This window comes from Mixophyes fleayi, chromosome 2, assembly GCF_038048845.1.
Source record: "Mixophyes fleayi isolate aMixFle1 chromosome 2, aMixFle1.hap1, whole genome shotgun sequence".
In the NCBI taxonomy this organism is placed as follows: domain Eukaryota; kingdom Metazoa; phylum Chordata; class Amphibia; order Anura; family Limnodynastidae; genus Mixophyes; species Mixophyes fleayi.
The window spans coordinates 233712475-233735904 of record NC_134403.1 but is presented as its reverse complement, the minus strand read 5'-3'; the positions used below and the strand labels follow the sequence as shown (position 1 = coordinate 233735904).

The following is a 23430-nucleotide window of genomic DNA, read 5'->3' as shown; positions in this document are numbered from 1 at the left end:
AGCCGGAATGGATGGGGAATGCACTCAGCACACCATTCCGGCAGCCGGAATGGATGGTTAATGCACTTAGCACACCAATCCGCGCAGCCGGAATGGATGGTGAATGCACTGAGAAATGCATTTTGGCATCCAGAATGGGTGGGGAATGCACTCAGCAGCCGGAATGGATGGGGAATGCAATCAGCACTCCATTCTGACTGCCGGAATGGATGGGGAATGCACTCAGTACTCTATTCCGGCAGCCGGAATGGATGGTGAATGCACTCAGTACTCCATTCCGGCAAGCAGCATGTTGTATCTGCCATGTTTGAAAGAAAACTCTCCTGAGTTTGCTTAATCGCAGCTTCATACATTTGAGACTTGTATAGCTGCAGTAGCAAACAGTCGGGAGTTTGATATCTATTGATTTTGCAAATAGCGATTTTGACAGAAGCACAACTCTGGCGATTTTACATGAAATCTCAGTTTCATACATCTGCCAGTTTCAATTCTCCAGAGAAAATCGCTGGGTTTGCAAAATTGCACCTTGATACATTTACCCCCAGGACTCCAGTATGACAGGTGATGGGAGTTCCTAATTTAACGTGTCAGCATGCTAGCGATTTTCTAATTGGAAATCAACTATTATTTGGAATGCCGGAGTGATATTACTCTAATATTGTAAAAGAAACTCATTCTATTTTGTCTGGTCTGTTTTGGTACATTAGATATGGTCTAGGATGCTTATGTTCTGCTTCCCGTGACTATCTCCGATGTATGTGTAAAACAGAGGATTGATTGATTGACCAATTACTATTCATGCTCTCGTGTTAAGTGATGTATACTTAATATAACATAATACGACATTGGACATTGATGCTCTTTTGAATTAACATTTAGAATTAATAGCGCATCAGATATTACTAGATGACTTATGAAGAATATAATTGTCAGGGTAATAAGATTGGACATTTACAACCCTCTGATTTATCAGAGATATGTAGATGACAGCAACTGATGAACTCCAAAATTGGATCTAGCAGCAGGATGATATAATCATATTGGATTCATCCGATCCCCTTCTCCTCTGCCTGTCATCCGATCCCCTTCTCCTCTGCCTGTCATTCGATCGCCCTCTCAAGGGGCGCACGGAGGATTGTCGGGGGGGGGGGGGGGTTTCTCTCTGCCGACCCAAAAAAACGAAAAAAACAAAAACAACCCGAGAGAGAGCTGCGCAGCTCCGTTTCGCCAGCGCTGTCCTAAACAGCATATACGATGCTGTATACAATACAGCACCGCCACGGACGCTTCTTTGACAGCGCTGTATAGGACAGTGGCCACTTAGTTAGCGGAGGGGGGTTTCTAGAGACTCAGAAACCCCCCCTGCGTGCGCCACTGCTCTCCTCTGCCTGTCATCCGGTCCCCTTCTCCTCTGCCTGTCATCCAATCCCCTTCTCCTCTGCCTGTCATCCGATCCCCTACTCCTCTGCCTGTCATCCGATCCCCTACTCCTCTGCCTGTCATCCGATCCCCTACTCCTCTGCCTGTCATCCGATCCCCTACTCCTCTGCCTGTCATCCGATCCCCTAATCCTCTGCCTGTCATCCGATCCCCTACTCCTCTGCCTGTCATCCGATCCCCTACTCCTCTGCCTGTCATCCGATCCCCTACTCCTCTGCCTGTCATCCGATCCCCTTCTCCTCTGCCTGTCATCCGATCCCCCCCTCCCTCCCCACAGCAGTGTATTTGTGATCCATACCCCCCCATCACTGTGTTTGCGATCCCCCCTCCCTCCCCACAGCAGTGTATTTGTGATCCCTTCCCCCCAGCACTATGTTTGCGATCCCGATCCCCCCTTCCTTCCCACAGCAGTGTATTTGTGATCCCTTACCCCAGCACTGTGTTTGCGATCCCAATCCCCTCCTCCCTCCCCACAGCAAATTTGGTGCACAGGGGTGATGTGAAAGAAAAGCTGGTGCGGAAGGTATGATATGTGAAAGAAAAGCTGGAGCAGAAGTGATGATGTGAGATAAAATCTGGTGCATAGGCGGTGACAAGTGAGAGAAAAGCTAGTGTGAATGGGAGTGATGTGAGAGAAAAGCTGGTGCACAGGGGGTGACATGAGAATAAAGCTGGTGCACTTGGCAATGGCATGGGTGCATGTGATCCCAAAGCTGGTGGGCATTAGGGTATGTGTGAGAGAAAGCCATGCTCTGGAAATGGAGGGTGCTAGGTTTAGAGGAAATCTTAGGAAAAATTACTTTATCAAAACTGATTTCAAAAGACTATGTACTTTTACATAGGCTTTACCAGATGACGTACTGGGAACGCTACCATCAGGACTGGTGCCAGCACCTGCTTGCTGATTCTGATCATATGTGGACTGCTTTGAATCCATTTTAATGAGCCCAAACCACTTGTAGTGCAAAATATTGTATAGATAGATAATGCTGCTAAATATGACTTTTGGCAGCCAGAATAATTAGTGTTTCACATTGGGGAATATGGGACACCCCAAAGCACTTGTAGTGCAAAAAATTGTATAAATACTGCTGATAAATATCACTTTTGACAGCCAGAAAAATTATTGTTTCACACTGGGGAATATAGGACACCCCAAAGCACTTGTAGTGCAAAATATTGTGTAAATACTGCTGCTAAATATGACTTTTGACAGCCAGAAAAATTAATGTTTCACTCTGGGGAATATGGGAAACCCCAAAGCACTTGTAGTGCAAAATATTGGAAACAAAATGCCACCTCTATCCTCCTCTCTTCCTGCTCTAACAATTCCTAATAGAATTGGTAATAATAATAGAATTGAATAGATTAGAATTGAAATAATAATAAAAGAATAAAGTGTACAATTATTGCTCTGTCCCTGCTCTCATACAGCCTGTGACCTAACCCTGCTCTCTCCCTCTGTCAAATGGCTATGGATTGCTGTGTATTTATGCTTTTCAAATCTCGCGAGAACCAAGCTCTGAAATCCGAATACGTCATGATGACGTTTTGCCTCGATTTCGATTCCGAATGGGTGGGAGAGTACCAAGCCTGCTCGACTCGGTACTCGTATAGGCGAAGTTCGGGTGGGTTCGGTGCTCAGGGAACCGAGCCCGCCCACCTCTAGTTTACACACTCCCAGCTATGACACATAATCATTTTTGTGGCTTTTTCCCTCTACTATTCATATACTCAAATTTTACAAGATTGTTTTACATAGATTTGAAAACCCAATAAAATGCAAATTCCATGTGGTTTAATGTTATTTTTATTTGTGCTAAACAGGTTTGCTCTGGAATTTGTCCTCTACAGACCAGCTGAAGGAGGAACTTGTTAAGGAAGCTCTTCCTGTCTTGAATGAATATGTAGTGATACCATATTCTGGTTGGACAGACAATTCAGTATCTGGTCAGAAAAGTGCATTGGATCCCGAAATATTCTTTAATGCAACAGGATGTTTAAGGTGACATATGAAAATGTATCCATATTGCATTGTTATGTTTTATTTCAAATGGATGTTAATCAAGTAGATAACTATATACATGGGCAGCACGGTGGCTAAGTGCCTTACAGCACTGGGGTCATGAGTTAAATTCCCGACTATGGCCTTATCTGTGAGGAGTTTGTATGTTCTCCTCGTATTTGCGTGGGTTTCCGCCGCATGCTCCGGTTTCCTCCCACACTCTAAAAACATACTGGTAGGTTAATTGTCTGCTACCAAATTGACCCTAGTCTGTGTCTCTGTCTGTGTGTGTTAAGGAATTTATATTGTAAGCCCCAATGGGGCAGGGACTGATGTGAGTGAGTTCTCTGTACAGCGCTGCAGAATTAGTGGTGGTATATGAATAAATGGTGATGATGATGATATACATAAAGTTGACTAGATTATAGAAGTAGAAGAAAAACAGGGGAAAAATGATGGGGAATTATTTGCTGCCAAATTCTCCTTTTCTGTGTAATTTGTGCTAGACTATTTTTTCTGAACATTTTCAGGAACCTTAGCTCTGCAGATGTTGGACGTCAGGCTATGCGTAACTCCCCAGGGCTAGTGGACTCTCTTATGCATTATATCCAGCAAAGTGTGGCCAGTAATTGTCCTGATGACAAGGTAATTTTTGGATCTGTTCTTGCTATGTGAAGTAGGAATATAGAGACATATTCAAGATGTTGTTATGCACTCACTATTTCCAGTTAATTACTTTCATCCATTCTACAATTTTCCTTATAAACCTCTCTTTTCCATTCATTTCCACTACCTAAATAACACACAACCCTCACAGAGTTGCTTTGCTGAATAGTAACTGTACCAAAAAGTATACAAATATGCCTGTTATAATTCACAATCACCATGTACAAGATAGATATATAAATCAAAAGTATTTTACTCATAATGTATATATATTTTCAACTACATATAACATTTTACCCACACAGTTCCAAATATGTTCATTTACTGCTCTATGTTTGTTTTACTTTATCTATATTGCTCTTTCCTTTTCAGCATGTTAACTCTATCTCTTCTCTATGTGTGTTCTGCTTCTTATTTCTATGTAATAACAACCATATACTGTATATTAGTAGTATCAATTTATAACAAAGTATAGAGAATTCATGGTATTGTTAATATAGCAAAGTAACAGTATTTGTTAATTACTGTGGATTGTACTAGCAATAAGTGTGTACTTAGTAGTATATTTAGCAATAGTTCAGTGGTAGCAGTTTAGTAAGTGGAAGCAGATGCTCATGTCTAGGGATAATCCGCAGAGGTAGAGCTTTGTCTAGCAGGCCAAAGCAAGAGAGAAAGATGTCTTTCTCTATGTCCAGCTTTAAGCCAGTAGAGTGGATGACGGGCTTTGTGATAGTGTGGTCAAAGCATTTATTCTTCTTAGCAATTTACATGTATATGCAAACTGTCTGCTTTTTGTTTGAATTGCGCATCATATAACAAAATCCTTGCCTGTCTATGATATATGAGCAGGGTGTAGAACCCTACACACATAATTTATTTTATTACATTCGAAACAGAATGATTGTGTGATCTATAATTTATCCATTTATTTGTAAGTGCAGATTATATAATATTTCAAAGTATGTCCGTAATTTACCACAATGTCTGGATTTTAAACTGGGAAGTAAACTGGATTTAGCTAATTTACAAATTCTCCTCATGTATTTCAATTGTAGTCAGTGGAGAACTGTGCTTGTATCTTGCACAATCTGTCTTATCATTTGGACTCAGAAGTGCCGAATAAGTACTCCCAATTGAATGAGCAAATGTTGCGCAACCAGCAGTCAGACAAGACATCCACAGGCTGCTTCAGCAACAAGAGTGACAAGTTGCAGGTGAATATTGTCTCGGTAAAATTTAATTGCAATTTGCTAAGCAAATCAATAATTTTTAGAACATTACACGTATACACATGTTCTTAGTCATAAAAAGTCACGTGTGTTCTAAAAATGCTACACATGGAAATCATAGTAAAACATTTCATTTTTAACAGTCAGAAAGGAGGCAGTGGATTGCTTCCTGTCCATGCTCCATTATACCACAATTGAATCCTGAAATTCCCAAAGTGAAATTTATTTGTGCTTATAGATTGGTAAATTGATTTGGGCAAAACTGAAATTTAAATAGATTTCAGATACAACCATTGAATTACCTTAAAAATCGTCCCCAATTTCCCTAAAGTTCATCAAATCAATTACACGAACTGGAAAATTTGGCAACTCTGTTCTATACACAAAGCAATGGTTAATTGCTGGAACAATGCTGCCTTGCAATTATTTCCAGCCTAAGACTGGTTTTCACTATGAGTTTAAACAACATCGGCACTACGAAATCGGTAACAGCCTTGGTGTTTGAGGGGGGTTGTAGGAGTGAATCATTTGCTTATTTTTTAATTTGCAAATCTGAGCATATAATTGTTTTAGTTTTGGGGTATTAACTAAGATATTGCAAAATGTGGCCAATTCACAGCAAATAAAATTTCCAGGGTTTCCTATCGCTCTATTTGTGCTAAAGATAGGATAACTTGGGAATGGAGAGTTCTTTTGAATTCCTCCTTTCAAGTTGGAATTAACACCATAAATCAGAATGATGTATGCTAACTTAATGGACTTACTTATGTTCGTTAGATGTTAATGCTGGTCTGTTATTGAGAACTTGCTTTGTTTATTGTACAATTAAATGATGTCAGTCAGTTTTAGGTTTCAGCACTGTCTTAGGGCTAGATTTACTAAACTGCGGGTTTAAAAAGTGGAGATGTTGCCTATAGCAACTAATCAGATTCTAGCTGTCATTTATTTAGTGCAATCTACAAAATGACAGCTAGAATCTGATTGGTTGCTATAGGCAAAATCTCCACTTTTTCAAACCCGCAGTTTAGTAAATCTAGCCCTTAGTCACTAATGAAACAAACTAGACTTTTTGGCATTCTCATAATACACACCTCTGACCTCTCACTGCATATTCTGATAAGTTATATACTGGCATTTTATTTAGTGGAGAATAACTTTGTTTTGTAAAAACTGAATCAAAACACAGTACAATAATCATTATGTGGCAAATGCATTATAGCTGTTTATCAGTAGGACATATGTGCTAAGAGCATGTTGTTTTCCACAATTACCGATACATCAGTTTTAATAAAAGGTCTCCCTTTACATGATGTGGATTTGCATTGTAGGCAAATGTTAATGCTGGTCTGTTATTGAGAACATGTTTTGTTTATTGTACCATAAAATTATGTTAGTTTTTGGTTCATAACACTGACTTAGTCACTAATGAAACAAACTAGTCTTTTCGGCATTCTCATAATACACACCTCTGACCTCTCACTTCATATTCTGACCAGTTATATACTGGCATTTTATTTAGTGGAGGATAACTGGATCAAAACACAGTACAATAATCATTATGTGGCAAATGCATTGTAGCTGTTTATCAGCAGGACATATGTGCTGAGAGCATGTTGTTTTGAACAATTACCAATACACCAGTTTTAATAAAAGGTCTCCCTTTACATGATGTGGGTGGATTTGCATTGTAGCCAACTAGAGCTATAGGAAATGTCAGCAGGTGGTCTGGTTAGTATTGTTAAACATAAAATTGACTATATTTTCACTGGTGGCTTCTACATATAGTTGCCTAGACTCAAATTAGGGTGAGACCTCCCGGGAATACCAAAAGAGCAATTACATAATGGTGATTGCCTGCTTTCAAGGTTGGCAGGGACATTCTCCATTTAATTAGCAGGTCGTTAAAAAGTAAACATTCATAGAACTTCCAGCTCTAGTATAGTGAGGATCAAGCTAGGAGTAAGCAGGTGACATTGAGAGTCTCATTTAGAGTTTGGAGCAAATCCAGGTAAAGGGTACAAATTTGCACCTGAAGAAACCATTTTGCAAATAAAGGGATGGTTTAGAGTTGAGCTAGGACATGCCCTCACCAAATCGTTAATCACATTTTAAGTTTTCCCCTCTGCAGCTAACAAGGCTTTGCCAAGGTGCAAAATTTTCCATTCTAGATGAATTTGCTCCAAACGCTAAATGAGGCCCTTTATTATGTTTAAATGTGTGTACCTAGATTCCTGTGTAATCCACTTGATTCAGTATGAACACTAGCAAGGCTCCACTTTGCTTGGTAGTGCAAAGCTTAGCCAACTCTATCATCATCATTATTTATTTATATAGCACCACTAATTCCGCAGTGCTGTACAGAGAACTCATTCACATCAGTCCCTGCCTCATTGGATCTCACACTCTAAATTCCCGAACAAATACACACACAGACAGAGAGAGAGAGAAAGACTAGGGTGAATTTTTGATAGCAGCCAATTAACCTACCAGTATGTTTTTAGAGTGTGGGAGGAAACCGGAGCACCCGGAGGAAACTCTATACTACTATTTAATACTATTTCTTCACCAAAATCAGCTCAGTGTTCCATGCTGTGTACTTCTGTCTGTATGGTGGATATTCAGTTCAGCGCAATGTTTCTCCAGGACGTACATGGAGACACAAAGCGCAGTTTTTCTTGCACCCCATAAAGGTGCACAGAAAATTAGTGGAGATGCTTACCGTAATGTCTAGCAATGTGTGCAGCCGGAGATTATCTATAATAGGTATATTAACCTCACATACATAATTATATTTGACTAGATAACATTGAGTAATTAAAGATGGAGATTTGTTCACTTTGCCAATTCTTTAGTTGGTTGATATTTGAGAGGATGAGAAAATAATGGTGAGGGGAAAACCTGGGAAATATCTGTTCTCAAAAGATGGGCAATATTTTGGTTTTCATTAATGTATTTCTCCATTTTAGCAGCTGCTACAATTAGTGCTCAGTCAATGCTGCAAAACATGTATTCATTTGTATTATTAAATGAAGAGAATGCGCTTAAATCAAAATTCTTACTCTCCATAATGCATATTTGTTGTTTTTATTAATTTATACCAACACTTCATCTATAAACAAATCTAAACACTTGTAAGTGGCAGACAATAGGTAATGCACATTTAATTGTGAAAACCTAAGGTACCCACATGTTTTAATCCAGTTGTACAATTTGTGAGATTTAGATCGAACAGTACAGAATGTGCAGTGTGTTGGATCACCTGCAGTCTTGGCTGAGCTGGTGAGAGAATGGCAAGGAATCGCCTTCATCTTGTACCACTGCTTTAGTCGGCAGATGTAATAACATTTAAAAGTCTGAGTGCTAATAGATACCCACAGTAATATTACAATAATAACATTTATTTGGAGAATTCAGTTAGTTAGAGGCCTGGCACCATGCTCTGCATATCAATTTTTCTGTAAAAGGTGCTCAATTTCTAATTTGTTGACTATTTAAAACATCTGCTAACTAATAACTAAAATGTTTCTGTTCCAGAATGTTGTTTGCAATTAAAATAGTGATGTGTAAGTATTATTTGTAATCCAGCAACATTTGAAAACTCAAAAGTGTCAATACTTTGTATATGACTGTAACTTTTGCATATGATTTTTAAACATGAATGTGCAAATTGCCTTCCTTTTTATGTCTGCCCACCTTCATTGCTGTCATTTTTGTCTTATATTGTTTCTTCTATAGAATAATAACTTTGAGTTACCACTTCCAGAAGAGGATGCTAACCCCAAAGGCCCTGCCCTTCTGTCTCACTCTAGTGCTATAAGAACATATCTATCTCTTTTGGGACAGAGTAAGAAAGACAGCACCCTGGAGGCATGTGCTGGAGCTCTGCAAAATCTGACCGCCAGCAAGGGACCAGTGAGTCACAACCATATAGTAAAGCATAATAAAAGTTTGTGTAATTTAGGGGACTTCAGAAAAGAATTGAGCAAACGTTTTTTTTTTCTCGTTTATATCATCCTGTAGTTTTACTGGCTGGCTGCAATCCAGTAAATAAGACTATGCTGAAGTGGCTATTCATTATTTTTAGCCTTGAAGTAGAAAGAAAAAAATGGGCCACATGTTATAAAATGTAGTAGACAATACATGCAATGGTAAAAAAATCAAAAGTAGGTAACAATAGAGTTGGCTATAGGTCTATGTCACTGGTAGACAACGCAAAATAAGGCTGGAAGCAGCAGTGATTGCCAACTGCTTTCAATAAAGGTAGTGGAACCTCTAAACAAAGAAAGGTGACTCCGCTGACAGTTGGAATACACAAAGATAGACACAAGATAAATATATTCTTAATCAATGTATATAGAAATTAGAAATTAAATATAGCTACTATGACAGAATCTTAAGTTTAAAAGATAATTTATTGACACATAAAAACTACAGTTATGATCACATCGATGGACAATTTTGCAATCTTCACATTTGCTTAAAATAGCTACACAATAAATTGCTGTGCTACAAAAGTGGTTTCAACAGTAATATCGGGAGTAAGAAATACTTGTTTAAACGTTCTCAAGATATACTTCAGGATCTTTAAGGAGAAAAGTCAGTTTATATGGGGTAAGAATATGGATTGTCTTATTTTGAATTACCAGTGTTCTAACTTTTGTAGAAGGAAAAAGAAATATCTCACATACACCGACAGATTTTGTGTTGGCTGTAAGCTTTAACAGATGTCTTTTAATTGGATCCTCGGTCATTCTTTTGCTGCTAATCACAGCTCATTAGGCTGAAGCTTGAACAAATGCCGTGTGGAGAATTGAGGTAGAAAAACTTGACGCATTTCTGTGCATATGGCACTTTTATCAGAAGGTAAAAAACAAAGTGTATAGTTCCAAAATTCAAACCGGTATTGGCCAATTAGCAGTGATCTCTAATTAGGCAAACCATCTGTGAGATCTGAATTTAATGCATACAAAAGACTCTGCAATAGAAAGTAAATATATTAGTTTAAATTGATTTATGGATCTGACTTAAAAATTTAATAAAATTTGTAATATAAATGTAAATAAATTCACAGGCTTAACTTCGTATTTGATGGCAGGACCAATCAATAATGATGAGAGAGAGCTTTGCATTGCTTCAGAGCTCTCTCTCTCTCTCAAACTAAGGCTATTCATTTCAGGAAGCAATATTCTAGCATCCCAATAACACGGTTTACCTTTGATCCTTAGGATGTTGTTTTACTATATATAGATTTCTTACCAATGATATAACTCGTATAGTGAGTTACTCAGGTGAAATCTAATTTAAAATAATCAATAAAGGACATCAACCAACATGTAACTAAGCAGTATCCAATGCAGTGTAAATCAGTTGTATGAAGGTATTTATGTTGAGTAAGAATAGATTTTATCTTTAGTGTATTCCAATTGTCAGCACAGTGAACTTCTCCATACATGAGACCCTGCAGTGACCCCACATAAATTACATCAGAACAGTGACACCACACAATATACACGTACGGTGACACCAAAAGCCAAGTTATGTAACATGTATAGGATAGACACCCATTTCTCTGGCAGCAAGCGTACATTACAAGATTATCTGTTGGCTAGTTTACAATAGAGAGCCCTGTGCTTATTGTTTAGTATACAATACAAATCTTGTAGATTGACAACCTGTATTCAATTCAAAATCTACTGCCTTTTGGCTTGCATATAATACAGGATCTATTGCCATTTTGTGGTGGCCCAGTATACAATAGTGCTCATTCCTTAGTGGCCAATATGAAATAGAGCTAACTCTCTGCAAGCTAGTGTACAATAGAACTTGTTTGGTGGCCCAGTGGACAATAGTCCATTCTCAGGAACTTGAATCACTAAGACTGCCTCTGCATTCCAACTCGGACATGAAACTGCTATCACACTGGCTGACTGCAGCTCAGTTTTATTTACTATATTGAACTCCTGCAGCCAATCAGAGCAGGACAGGATATGAAACGCTGTAGGTTGGTATCCTAGAACAGGAAACAGACCTACCTTCAGCCAATAGGTCGGTAACGGCTCCATGATTCAGAGGAAATGCTCAGGTTGTCCATGTGCTTTTGCTACCTGTCCTCTCCTACCAGGTTTGGAGATGTTGAAGCATGTCTCAGGTTACAGCTGCTAGTCTTATTTCTCTATTGGCCCACACTCTAAAGGAGGATAACCTTATATTTTGTTTTTATTTTCAGATGTCCAATGGGATGAGTCAGCTCATTGGCCTGAAAGAAAATGGACTTCCCCAAATCTCTCGCTTGCTTCAATCTGGAAACTCTGATGTGGTTAAAACTGGAACCTCACTTCTAAGCAATATGTCACGTCACCCATCTCTACACCGCAGCATGGGTAACATGTTTTACATCTATTTTTTTTAAGTTTGCAATCCAATCTGTTTTGCCATTTTTTATAGTACCTTTCATTTTACCCATTTACTTTGGCTACAGGTACTCAGGTACTTCCTGATGTTTCTCGCCTCCTGTCGCAGACCTCTGGCAATGCAACAAACTCAGAAGACATTATGTCCTCGGCCTGCTACACCATGAGGAACCTTGTAATGGCCCAGCCTCAACTGGCAAAGCAGAGTCTTTCTGGCAACCTATTAGGGAACTTGGTTAATATGTGCAAAACTGGGTATGTTTAACATTATCTTTCCTTGGGGCTTGACAATGAAAATTATAAGGGTTGCTTACATACCCTAATCGAAACATTCAATGCAAATAAATCTACCAAATTGCACAGCAAGAGCCGCAGTTTCTCCTTGCCTTTGCACTATAATATTATATTATGTGGTAGCAGCATGAATATGTATTTTTTATTATGTTCAATGTCATCAACACGCTCCCAGCTGCCATGACTTTGGGGTGTTTGCTATATGAGGTCACACATGATTTCAGCCCGCAGTCTCTCTCTACCTATCACACAGGTTATAAACGTACGGAATCGCCCCCAAATACAGCGCTCTCACACCCCAGACACTTCAGGTTTGCCACCACCTTTTGAATACGGGCAATAAGACACCAATATACTGTTCCACACTGGCACGCAGGTTTCTAGTTATCCACAGACTAGCAAGACCCACACCAGCACACAAAGGGTTACCTCTTCACACCTCCAGACTGTAACACAAATGTAAATGCAAGCACACACAGCTTGTTAATCAAATGTATCAACAAATCACACATGGGCATTCCAAGGGTTAACTTGGTCGAGCTCTCTTCTAACAGGCTAATGGATTCGTTAGAGTATGAAGGACGCAACATATTAAATTATAGATTTAATATACAAAAGTACAGGGCATTCAGATAAAGAAAAATAATGAATAAACAATTTATAGATTGACATAATGAGCAAAACAGTTTAAAATAAAAGAGATAAAAGTACAGAGCATAACTTACTTATCATAATCTGTATGGCAGAAAAGATGGACAGTCCTTCAATTAGATTGATTCCCCAAGAAGCTCACCCTTGCCCCTTCCCAACATAGGTTTTTTAAGCAAAATGAAATGGGATGGTCTTCACAGGGGCAGTGTTTAATGCTAATAGGGGGCAGGGATGTCCCCTGGGTGTCACTATACTTTGCTCACAAATATTCCCAAAGTCTTGACCTGTGGGTAATTCTTCACAGCTATATCCCAGAGAAATAACTCCCCCTTCAATAAACCGGTCATAATCTCCCGTACATTTAAATACCAAACATGATGGAATTATGACAATGTGACATACCTTTTACAAAGATATGTGATTTTAGCTGTTCACAGATACCACCCATACCTGTCATTCACAACCCTGGTGTGATTTCTGCTCCTCAGTATTGAGTGCCACCCAGATTTCCCAAAATATGAACTATGACAACATTTTCCTTTGAAGGTCCTATTTCTATATACCTGTATAGGCTTTCACATGCTGCCTACAAGGCTCTCCAGCTGTGATCGGCCCCACACAGTCTATTCAAGTGTCTAAAACTTCCTCCCAGGCCAGGCTGTCTCACAGTAGGAGCCATTTACAGCTGTCACAGGTGACAGCCTTATCTTTTCACACTGGAATGTGCAAAGCCAGCTTTAATCGCTCAATTGATCCATGGATTCTTTGATATAACCTATTTACACTGCAGTTATGATTTATCCCTTGTAAATAACTGTAAGCTCTCTATGTTCATGACATTCAGATTTTTAAATATATTGCTTGTAAATATATCTATACATTAGTTAAAAATAACTGAAAATGTTTTGCTTGAATGATGATGGTTCCCCTCCAAATATAATAAATATAATGCCCAAGTACTTGACTAGGTTATGTCTTATATGCTTTACTCTTTTACAGAGCTTCACCAAAAGCTGCAGAGGCTGCCCGTCTTTTCCTGACAGACATGTGGTCTCAAAGAGAGTTACAAGGAATACTCAAACAGGTGAAGCATATAGTACATACAATTTATTTTTCTTCTATTTAATTGTTTCTTATCTATATATTACATCCTGTAATAGTTTAATTAAATCTGAAAGTGCAAAACATGTGGGCATAGACACCGTTTCTATTTGCTCGAATGCAACACAAGCTTTGAGAAGTGCAGCTGGAAAATCACTTAAAAGCTACCTTTGTGGCAGTTACTCGATCCATCTGGAAATGCACTTGTAGGCCACCCTCTTCATTAATTTAATCTGTTCAGTGTTTCTGTCTTCAATTAGTCATAAAAGTGAAGGTGTATGGTCGATGTAATTATTATATGTGCCACTTTTGTGTGTATGAATGGTTTGGATTTTTTTTCATTGGTCAAAATTTGCCTTGAAATGCACTTTACCACACTTGGGAAGTGCCAAGACTTTCACACTGAACGTACAGGCTGATGTCTGTTGCCCATAATCTCCAAGAACATGTAAAATTCCTTTTGCTTGGAGGAAAACTGCTCTGCAGCTTCCTGTTATACACAGAAGTCTCCACCACAAGTACACAATCTCAACCCTTTATACTTAATTTCAATAATCTATTCCCACAAAATGAAATTTTGCTTTTTGCATTAGGGTGCATAACTAGGTGCATTCATGTATATATTCCCCACTCAGCGAGGAACACACGCAGCTCCTACTATCAGAAAATGCATCATACTGCACCCCTGCAGACAGCACCATCTTGAACCATAAATACATGTGCTACCCTATAATAACGTGAAAAATATATAAAATAAACAAATTGCAGTACGCCCTCAAATCATAAAAACACTGGCACTGTAATGTGAATATTAAAAATAGTTTATTAAAACAAATACATAATCTTTAAACACCATCCATATGAGGATATTAACAACAATATAGGTGCACCTATAATAATCCTGATAAAACTGAAAGGAATTCCTCAAAGAGCAATATAAATGGTGTGAACTACATCAGGCTCATATCCTTATCCAGCCAGATATACTCATACAGGAGCTCAAAAAACACACATCAGTTCTTGATCCTTGTGAATCTCCGTGTGAAAACCACTATGATTTAGGGCGGGTGATAAGTCACACCAATTCCCGGACCCCTTGAGCGGTGTCTCTCTAGTATAAATATACAATATAGATGGTGATATATCAATCACTAATGATCCAAAATACCTTGATTAGATGGTAACTACACCCAATATTGTCTTGTGGGGCAGTGGTGATTCCAAGAAGTATTTAATAAATGTCCCGCAAAATGATGATATAGGCAATAAGTTGGAGGTATGGTACGGAGGTATGGATATTATCAAAGGTATAGATATATCCAAAAATATAAATGTTCATTGGGTTATTGGAACAGATAGATACATTCCTTACCAGATACCTGGAATGTATGGTCAATCACGCGGTATATGTCCTCTCCGTCCTCGTATGCACCACGATGTAGGGTGCTAATGAAAAAAACTTCCTCCCAGAATGATTTGCCTGTTTGATGGTTCCGGAGCGTGGTCAGTGAGAATTCCTCCTTCACACACCTTACCGATATTGTGGGTTTCACAGTGTGTAATGAGAATCTCCTACAATGATCGTGACGAAATCTTGCAGGTAGTTAAAGCTGGATGAATGAGCCTGTGATAGCGTATAAAAACAATGTGTGACACTAAAACCAAGAGTCACAACTTATGCGTTTCATTGCAACAAGCAACTTCCTCAGAGATAATTTCAAGTGTCATTCGGGTAGTAATATATATGGTTCTAGCATGCCAATTAAAACCACAAACATCTGTTGCTAATTAAGCAATCAATCCACATTACAGAAGGTAGTGAAACATATAGGAAAACCACATTAGATGACAATAAACTTACTCAACATAATTATATATATATAAATATAGAGCAAGATAACCTTTTCAGTTTTTATGTTATTAAATTATTTGTAACAATTATATATATTAACAACGTTGAGAGGATAAATTAAATATAGTTCCTAGAATAAAGAATGCGGCTTATCATGCTGAGTACAAATATCTAGCGAAACCTGTGAAGATATATATCATCTTATTTTACAAAGATCAAAGTGTACAGATAATAGACAACAAGTACTGACCAAAAAATCAGTAGCTGCGTTAAAAACAACAAATACTCGATAATAAAAGAACATATCCAATTCCCCACATAGGAATAGTGAAACAATTCAAGTTAAGTTAGACACTATAAGATTAAGCTACTGATCGATCTATTATATATCGGGTTTTGTCTCCCATATAAAATATATTGAGATAGTGTAAAGAAATTTTTAGTATGATTCAAAAAACCTATGATATCGTTAATGAAGAGGCTATTTATTAAACCATACATTTCAATGAACAAAGAGGAGAATCACATAGCATAATCAAATCTAGCATAATATAATAACGTGCAATCAAACATATGTATGTGAAAAGGGCACATGCACTGCTGGAGGCACACATTTTGTAAACTATCTCTTTTTGAGTCAGCCTTGAGGCTTCTTATTGTTTTTCTGGAGGCTATTTACTAACACAATACAATTGTCTATATCAACTAATATGAAATTACTGTACACTGACTTAGACAATGAAGGCAGATGTATTTATAAAATCGCTAAGGTATTTTTGTACCTTTTTAGTAAACCTCTCTCTTTGTCTATAACATCCTACCAATGTATCATCTCCTTGAAAGCAAGTATGTCATTGTACTTTAAGGACCTCATTTAGAGTCGGACGCAATTTACTCTGAAACCGTAAGTGTAAACTGCATCCGGTAATTTGCACAGTATTTAGAGTGGCACAGATCTTTAGATTTGTGCGACTTAGAATACTATGCAAATTGCACAAACACGCCTCTTTATCTGCCTTATGGGTCGGCATGCAAGTGTATCATGCACAGCGCCCTGTAAAGCAGATAATTAAATAAAAAAAATAATGTACTGAAAAATAAAAATTGTTCCCCTTCCACAAACAGCACAAGGGTTGATTATGCTGTTTGGGAGGGGATGCACACCTTCATTTTTTTACGTTTATTTTTTTTTACTTTGTATTTTAATACATCAAGGACTCTTGCATCAGCTGAAAGCACCCGCTAAAGATACGTCTCCTAGAGACCTATCTGCGGTTCCTTTTAACTCAAAATAGCCTGTAAAGAGCTTGAACACGCCTTTACATTACTAGGCTCGCCCACTACCTTCCTCATTCCACCTCTCTAAGTGCAGAGAGGTGCAACGGGGAGATCCATCTCAGTCAGAGTGCAAACTGAGACAGATCTTTGGCCAAAAGTGCTTTCTGCGCTGAACAGCGGGACTTGCGTCCGACTCTAAATCAGGCCCTAAGTGTATATCATTGTCTAATTGTATCAATTCTATACCAATACAGCAAGGTCTGGACAAGAGCCTTATGGGATCCTTAGCGAGTTCTGCCCTTCGAAATACAGTGTCACGGGCATTCTAAGATCACATTCAGTTGAAATACAGCATGTATATTTTAAGGTAAGCAAAAAACATTTAAAAATCTGCCTAACTCTGCTGTCTGCCATTTCTCTTTACTTACCCATGCACCACTAAACATTTGTTATTAATTAGATATAATTTAGAAAAAGTTTGGCAACATTTTTCTTAGTTTTGCGGTGTATGCAAAATGCAGTGGCATGTTCTTGTCACCAGCTGAGCATAATGTGTATATAAAAAGATTTTTTTTTTTCCTTACAGATCGTCTCTCTTTTCACCTACTGTACAGAATCCGTCCTTGTACTGTTCAGTCTGCAATAACATTGGGAGGAAGAATTCAATTTTAATAAGAAGATGATAAACAACACACTTAAGAAATTGCACAAATTTTGCTTTTTAGGGCTATATGTTTTTTTAAATGTTTTTAATACTACATTCAACTTTGGGATATAATTGAAATCCTTACAAATGTTCCTAGTTGATCAGTCACTTCCATAGTATTTTACAGCTAAAGCTTTGTAGCGTAATTCAGTAATTGCTTTTCTATGGTGTTAGAAAATATATGTAAATACTATATCCTTTTTCTGCTTTTCAATTTATTGTATATTTGTGTCATTGGGGGGAGTCAGACAATTTTAAGAATGATGCCTTAAAGGGAAATAATTGTAGAAAAGGTCTCCCTTATGTAAACATGCCATGATATTTACTGTCATACCTAGAAAAGATCAGTGTTCCATCAGTATTTTTTTTTCTTCAAATTCTTCAAAATAAGCACTATCAATCAATGTCAGCCATTTTGCTAGGGCAGTAATATCATACTTGCCAACTCTCCCGGAATGTCCGGGAGACTCCCGCATTTTGCGAGAGTCTACCGGACTCCCGGGTGAGTGTGGCAATCTCCCGAATTCTGCCCACTTCACTAGGAAGTGCCCACTTCCTAGTGAAGTGGGCAGAATTAGCTCCCAAATGCCACGATTCCCGGCGAATCGCTGCGTTTGGGTCCAAAATTACGCACATTTTGGAGCCCCACCCCGTCACGCCACCTCCCGTGACAGGCTCCCGGAAACCAACTATTCAAAGTTGTTAAGTATGAGTAATATACACAGTAAACTGCTACAAAGGGAGCTACTGAAATCTCACAGTGTGGGTAATTTACAAACTAAAGCATGCAGAGGTGTTAAAGTCTTCTTTTGTGGCTTTATGTGCCTATTTTGTGTGCAAAGCTTCCTGTTTTCCAAGTCACACATTCATTAGCAGGAAATGATAATTGAAGTTGGTGGTCAGCCATGGGTGGTTAATGTGAGTTAGCTGCAGTATTGTGCCTGCTTCTGCAAAAGATTGTAAAAAGAAGATTTTGTTTTGTTTTTTTAATGACCAAAGGGTGCACATTGTGTATTTATGCATTCTTCTCATTTTAACAGTTGTCTGTACAGTATTTTTAGACTCGCAAAATAGGCCTTGGGTGCTACTTTTGCTTAATCTAAACAAAAAGTGCAGTTATGTGCACACATAAACCAATTGCAGATAAAATAAAGCAAATTGTTCACACTGCAAATAAAAAAAAGCTCTGGTGTTTGTGTACTATCAAGTGTTCTACAAGATATAAATGGGGCTCCAATGAACAGAAAAAATAATAGGTGTAATTAAGTAAATGGGTTGTTGGAATATACTAGTGGTTAGTACTTTTAGGTCGCAATCTACTTTTACTATGCATCACAAACCAACAAAATGCTGCACAAATCAACTACACAGGCAAAAATACAGTCATTTCATACAAATGGGCACCGCTCCTTCATACGGTTTTCTGGTTTGTAAATGACCCTTAGTATCTTGAAGAATATTTTCCATTCAAGGTTCATTTCACTGTCTCTCCAGGGAGAGAATAGTCAGATGGACAACATTGGACTTGAATGGTAGATTAAACTGTACATAGACTTGTAATAAACACATACTGGGTTATGTAGCATATATGATTGTTTACATGTTTTATTTGAGCTTAAAAAAATAATTTTGCTTCATATAACATTCACAATATTAAACATGTTATGCAGGTATTTGTTCTCAGTGATTTACAACCAATAACCCAGGACCATGGCCTTATCTGTAAGGAGTTTGTATGTTCTCCCGGTGTTTGCGTGGGTTTCCTCCGGGTGCTCCGGTTTCCTCCCACACTCCAAAAAACATACTGGTAGGTTAATTGGCTGCTAACAAATTGACCCTAGTCTGTGTCTGTCTGTGTGTGCGTCTCTCTCTGTCTGTCTGTCTGTGTGTGTGTGTGTGTTAGGGATTTTATACTGTAAGCTCCAATGGGACAGGGACTGATGTGAATGAGTTCTCTGTACAGCGCTGCGGAATTAGTGGCGCTATATAAATAAATGGTGATGATGATGATGGATGAGGAATGTGTGCATATAGGCATTCATTAAAAAACCGACAAATTTATAATGCATGAGGACTGATTTGAAAACAAACAAGCTCATTTTCTTAGCACTGTGCATTTACATAATCATTTGAGCACTGACAGATGCAGACCATTTTTGTGTTATTAGTATGGTAAAAGAACGGCATTTTGTAAGATAAAGTATGTATATGTATTTGGCAGTTTTGGAGATATCAAGAAATTCAGTCACAAAAATATATAATACATACAACAGCAGTACATAATGATAAAGGGGTTTGCATTTTTTTTCCTTCCAAGATTTAAAGTTGAATGGGTAGGACTTCAAAAAAGTAAGAATTGTTTCTGCTTTGGTGTTATAGAGTTGCAGCAGAGCAAACAGCAAAGGGCAGTGCTATTAACAACTTGCCCTTATTCAAAGTGATGAGCCTGTAAACCGTTAACTAGAGAGATTTATTTACTAAACAGCAGTCTTGGATGGTAGATAAAACTAATATTACATGTAAGATTTTTAAAATGTTCATAGCATTCATACAAACTGTTGGAGAGCTTTTTAATGCAAAAAATCAATAATAAATAATGTTTTATTCTTAGTAGGTGTATCGCACTAAGCACTAAAAATGCATATTTATAGAATTATTTATATTTATATTTATACGTTTTAGAAAGCTTTCAAACTGCCTTTCAGTTGAGCATTAGCAATGTGTTAAAGCAACATTATATACCTTTAAATTAAATATCAACTCAAACATTTAAAGTATTTCTTTTAAAACCTCATTAATGGGACATCTAATTATACATGTGAAAGTGATAAATGTGTGATTTATAGTGAACAGAAAGTGAGACAGTTGCCATCAAATGTCATCTTATTGCACAAAATTTCAATATTGCATGTGGATGCAAAACTAGGCACAGTAATATGTCTAATCAGCACCCAGGGAAAGAGTACCACCCAAATCCTCCAATCAACAATATAAACTTTTACACTACTGCAGACACTGTAACCTTGGACCATGAATTCATGCGCTTATTATTATTATTATTACTGTAGATTTGTAAGGCACCACAGTGCTCCACAGCGCCGTATAGTAGGGAAAACAGTACATACATAAAACAGGAGCACAAGGTAGACAAAATAAATGCAGACATGAAAACAAAGGGTATGAAGGACCTTGCTCATTAGAGAGCTTACATCCTAAGTGTAAGAGGGCACGGCTGAAACAAGAGGTGCAAATGTGGCTCAGAGTGGAGAATGGGACAGTTGTGAGGGTGCATTAGTGTGAATAGTGTTATTGGGGATATGGTCACCTCGAAAAAAAAGAGATAGGTTTTCAAAGAGCATCTAAAGATTTGAAGGCTGTGGAAAAGTCTGATTGAGCGTGGTAGGGAGTTCCATATGTGGGGAACAGCGCGGGAGAAGTCTTGTAGGCGGGACCTAACCAAAAAACAGGAATATGCTTGTAGTGTCACAAAATATTTGCAGTGCACTTTTGCACATTCACAATCAAGCATTAATAACTAAGGATGTGGGGTGGACTTTCACAGAGACATATCAGCACTTACATATTTAAATGGAGTATATAGTGAGTGACATCTGATACATTTTATGATTAAGCACAGCAGTTTTCATACTCTGAGAACATTTTTATTGTAGTTTAACCACCTCTAAAACATATATTTTTTTGCATGGTATCTAGTCTCAGGATTATGCAGTTGAAACTGCCTTAATTGTTCGGTGGTAATTGTTTTAACGATGCTGACAATTCCGACAGCCTTCAGTCCTACAAAAAAAATTTGATTTATGAAAAAAAAAAACACAATATTAACAGACCTGAAAACTGAAGCTCCAGATTTCTGATGGCACCGACATGCTGGCAGGAACTCATTCTGAAGAAACAGCTCTCCAGCAGTTCAGTTTGACATCAGTGCGACTTAGCTCAATGTTAATTTAAAGCTGCAATGTCTGGACCCCGCAGGTTAGGCGTTTAAACACTTAGCCTGTGGGGTCCAGTACCTCCCTCCACGACGATCCAGCGCCATTTCACAGAGGGACACAGAAGAGGTAGCACGGTCTCTACTGCAGTTGGGCAGTGTCATAGCTAGAAAAGAAAGAGGAGGGGTAGCAGTGTTTTTCAAAGTCTCCAGTGACATTCAGCAGAGCTCCATTGCTAATTGTCATTGCTGAAATAGAAATAATAGGGCTGGCAGTCTTGGTCTAAATCTGCAGTCACATTGTACTGTGTTATATAGCTAACACTCAAACAGGAGAGCTCCATTGCTCCATTGCTAATTGTCATTGCTGAAATAGAAATAATAGGGCTGGCAGTCTTGTTCTTAATCTGCAGTCACATTGTACTGTGTTATCAAAATGGATTCACAGCAGTACATAGAAGACCAGGAGCACCAAGCAGCTGCTGGCACCAGTCATGATGATAGTAATCCCTCTACGTCATCTGCTAAAGCCTATATTAAAGTGCATAGTGTTTTTAAATCAAGGAAACAAAAGTGTAAAAATACACCTTTTACCTTGGTAAAGAAAAAGAGATCAGTAATCCAGGCAAAGTTATCTGCAGAAAAAAATAAAATTGCCAACATGCCATTCTTCACACGCAGTGGCAAGGAAAGAATGGGGCCTTCGCCATTCTCCTTGAGTGATAGTTCTGCAACTGTCACTGAGGCACCTTCTTGTAAGGTGAGTCATGACCAAGCAAGACCTTGTCATTCTGGCTCAAAAAGTGGTGCCCAAATACTTTTACATGTAAAAGTCGAGCTGGAAGAAAACAGTAAGGCATTAGAATAAAATGTATGTTCAGATTCAGAAATGACACAAATCCCTGAGGAGAGTCTATCCACGAGTGCTATGTGTAAGCCTGACCTTTTTGATAGTGTACCCATAAAGAAGGCCCCTTTCAGCATTTCTGCAGATGTGTACATGATGTGTAACCGGTGATACACAAATTGAGGATGCCACTATGGAATTGCAACAGGATGAGTGGGATATTTATGTAGCTGACGAGGGCGCTAATGAGGATGTTAATGAGGATGATGTTGTTTGTGTAAGTTCTGCAACAGTGGAAGCAGTTCTTGCACTTTGTAAGAAGAAGGCCATTGTCATGCCTGGGCATAAGACCAAAAAATCCACCTCTTATGTGTGGAATTATTTTTATCCAAATCCTGACAACAGTTGTCTAGCCATTTGTAGTGTTTGTAAAGCCACAGTCAGTAGAGGTAGGGACCTTAACCATCTAGGAACCTCATCCATGTTACGCCATTTGAAGCGAGTTCATGGCAAGCTGTTCAGCATCAGCTAGATCCCTTCTCTCAGATAGATCCCAACTCCTGCAATCTACACCTACAACACCCTCCTCATCAATATCCTCAGTAGCGATTGGAGTTAGTCCTGCATTCAAGTTGCTAAGGCTAGATGACCCCTCCACTATCCTGGATTCCTCAGAAGAATACTTGAGCGTTAGTCTCACTGCTGCTGCTACTGCTGGGGGTGGATCTTTATCCCAGAAGCAGACAAAGAAGAAGACTACTAGTAGTATATAACAATTGACTGTTAAACAATCCTTTGCAAGAGGAAGCAAGTATGAAAGCTGTCACCCCGTTGCAAAGTGGATCACAGACGCCATGGCGGCTATGCTAGTATTAGATCCAATATCCACTATTAATGCAGCTGGTTTTAGACAGTTGCTTGAGTTCTTGTGTCCCCGTTAGCAAATTCCATCACAACACCATTTTACTAGAAAAGCTATTCCTCACCTCTACAAGAAGTTCG

At 38.4% G+C, this 23430-nt stretch overlaps 1 protein-coding gene across 1 annotated transcript in view; it reads left to right on the top strand.

Moving 5' to 3' along the window:
• The window catches only part of PKP1 (plakophilin 1), an 81667-nt gene extending 61425 nt beyond the window's left edge, over positions 1-20242 (top strand). Inside the window, exons 6-14 of the mRNA XM_075195635.1 lie at positions 3268-3445; positions 3976-4090; positions 5167-5325; positions 9076-9252; positions 11567-11720; positions 11819-12005; positions 13695-13779; positions 17181-17293; positions 17513-20242. Of these exons, the coding sequence (XP_075051736.1) occupies positions 3268-3445; positions 3976-4090; positions 5167-5325; positions 9076-9252; positions 11567-11720; positions 11819-12005; positions 13695-13779; positions 17181-17255 (1130 nt within the window). The 3' untranslated portion in view covers positions 17256-17293; positions 17513-20242. The remainder of the gene's footprint in view (positions 1-3267; positions 3446-3975; positions 4091-5166; positions 5326-9075; positions 9253-11566; positions 11721-11818; positions 12006-13694; positions 13780-17180; positions 17294-17512) is intronic.
• Positions 20243-23430: the final 3188 nt, after the last annotated feature.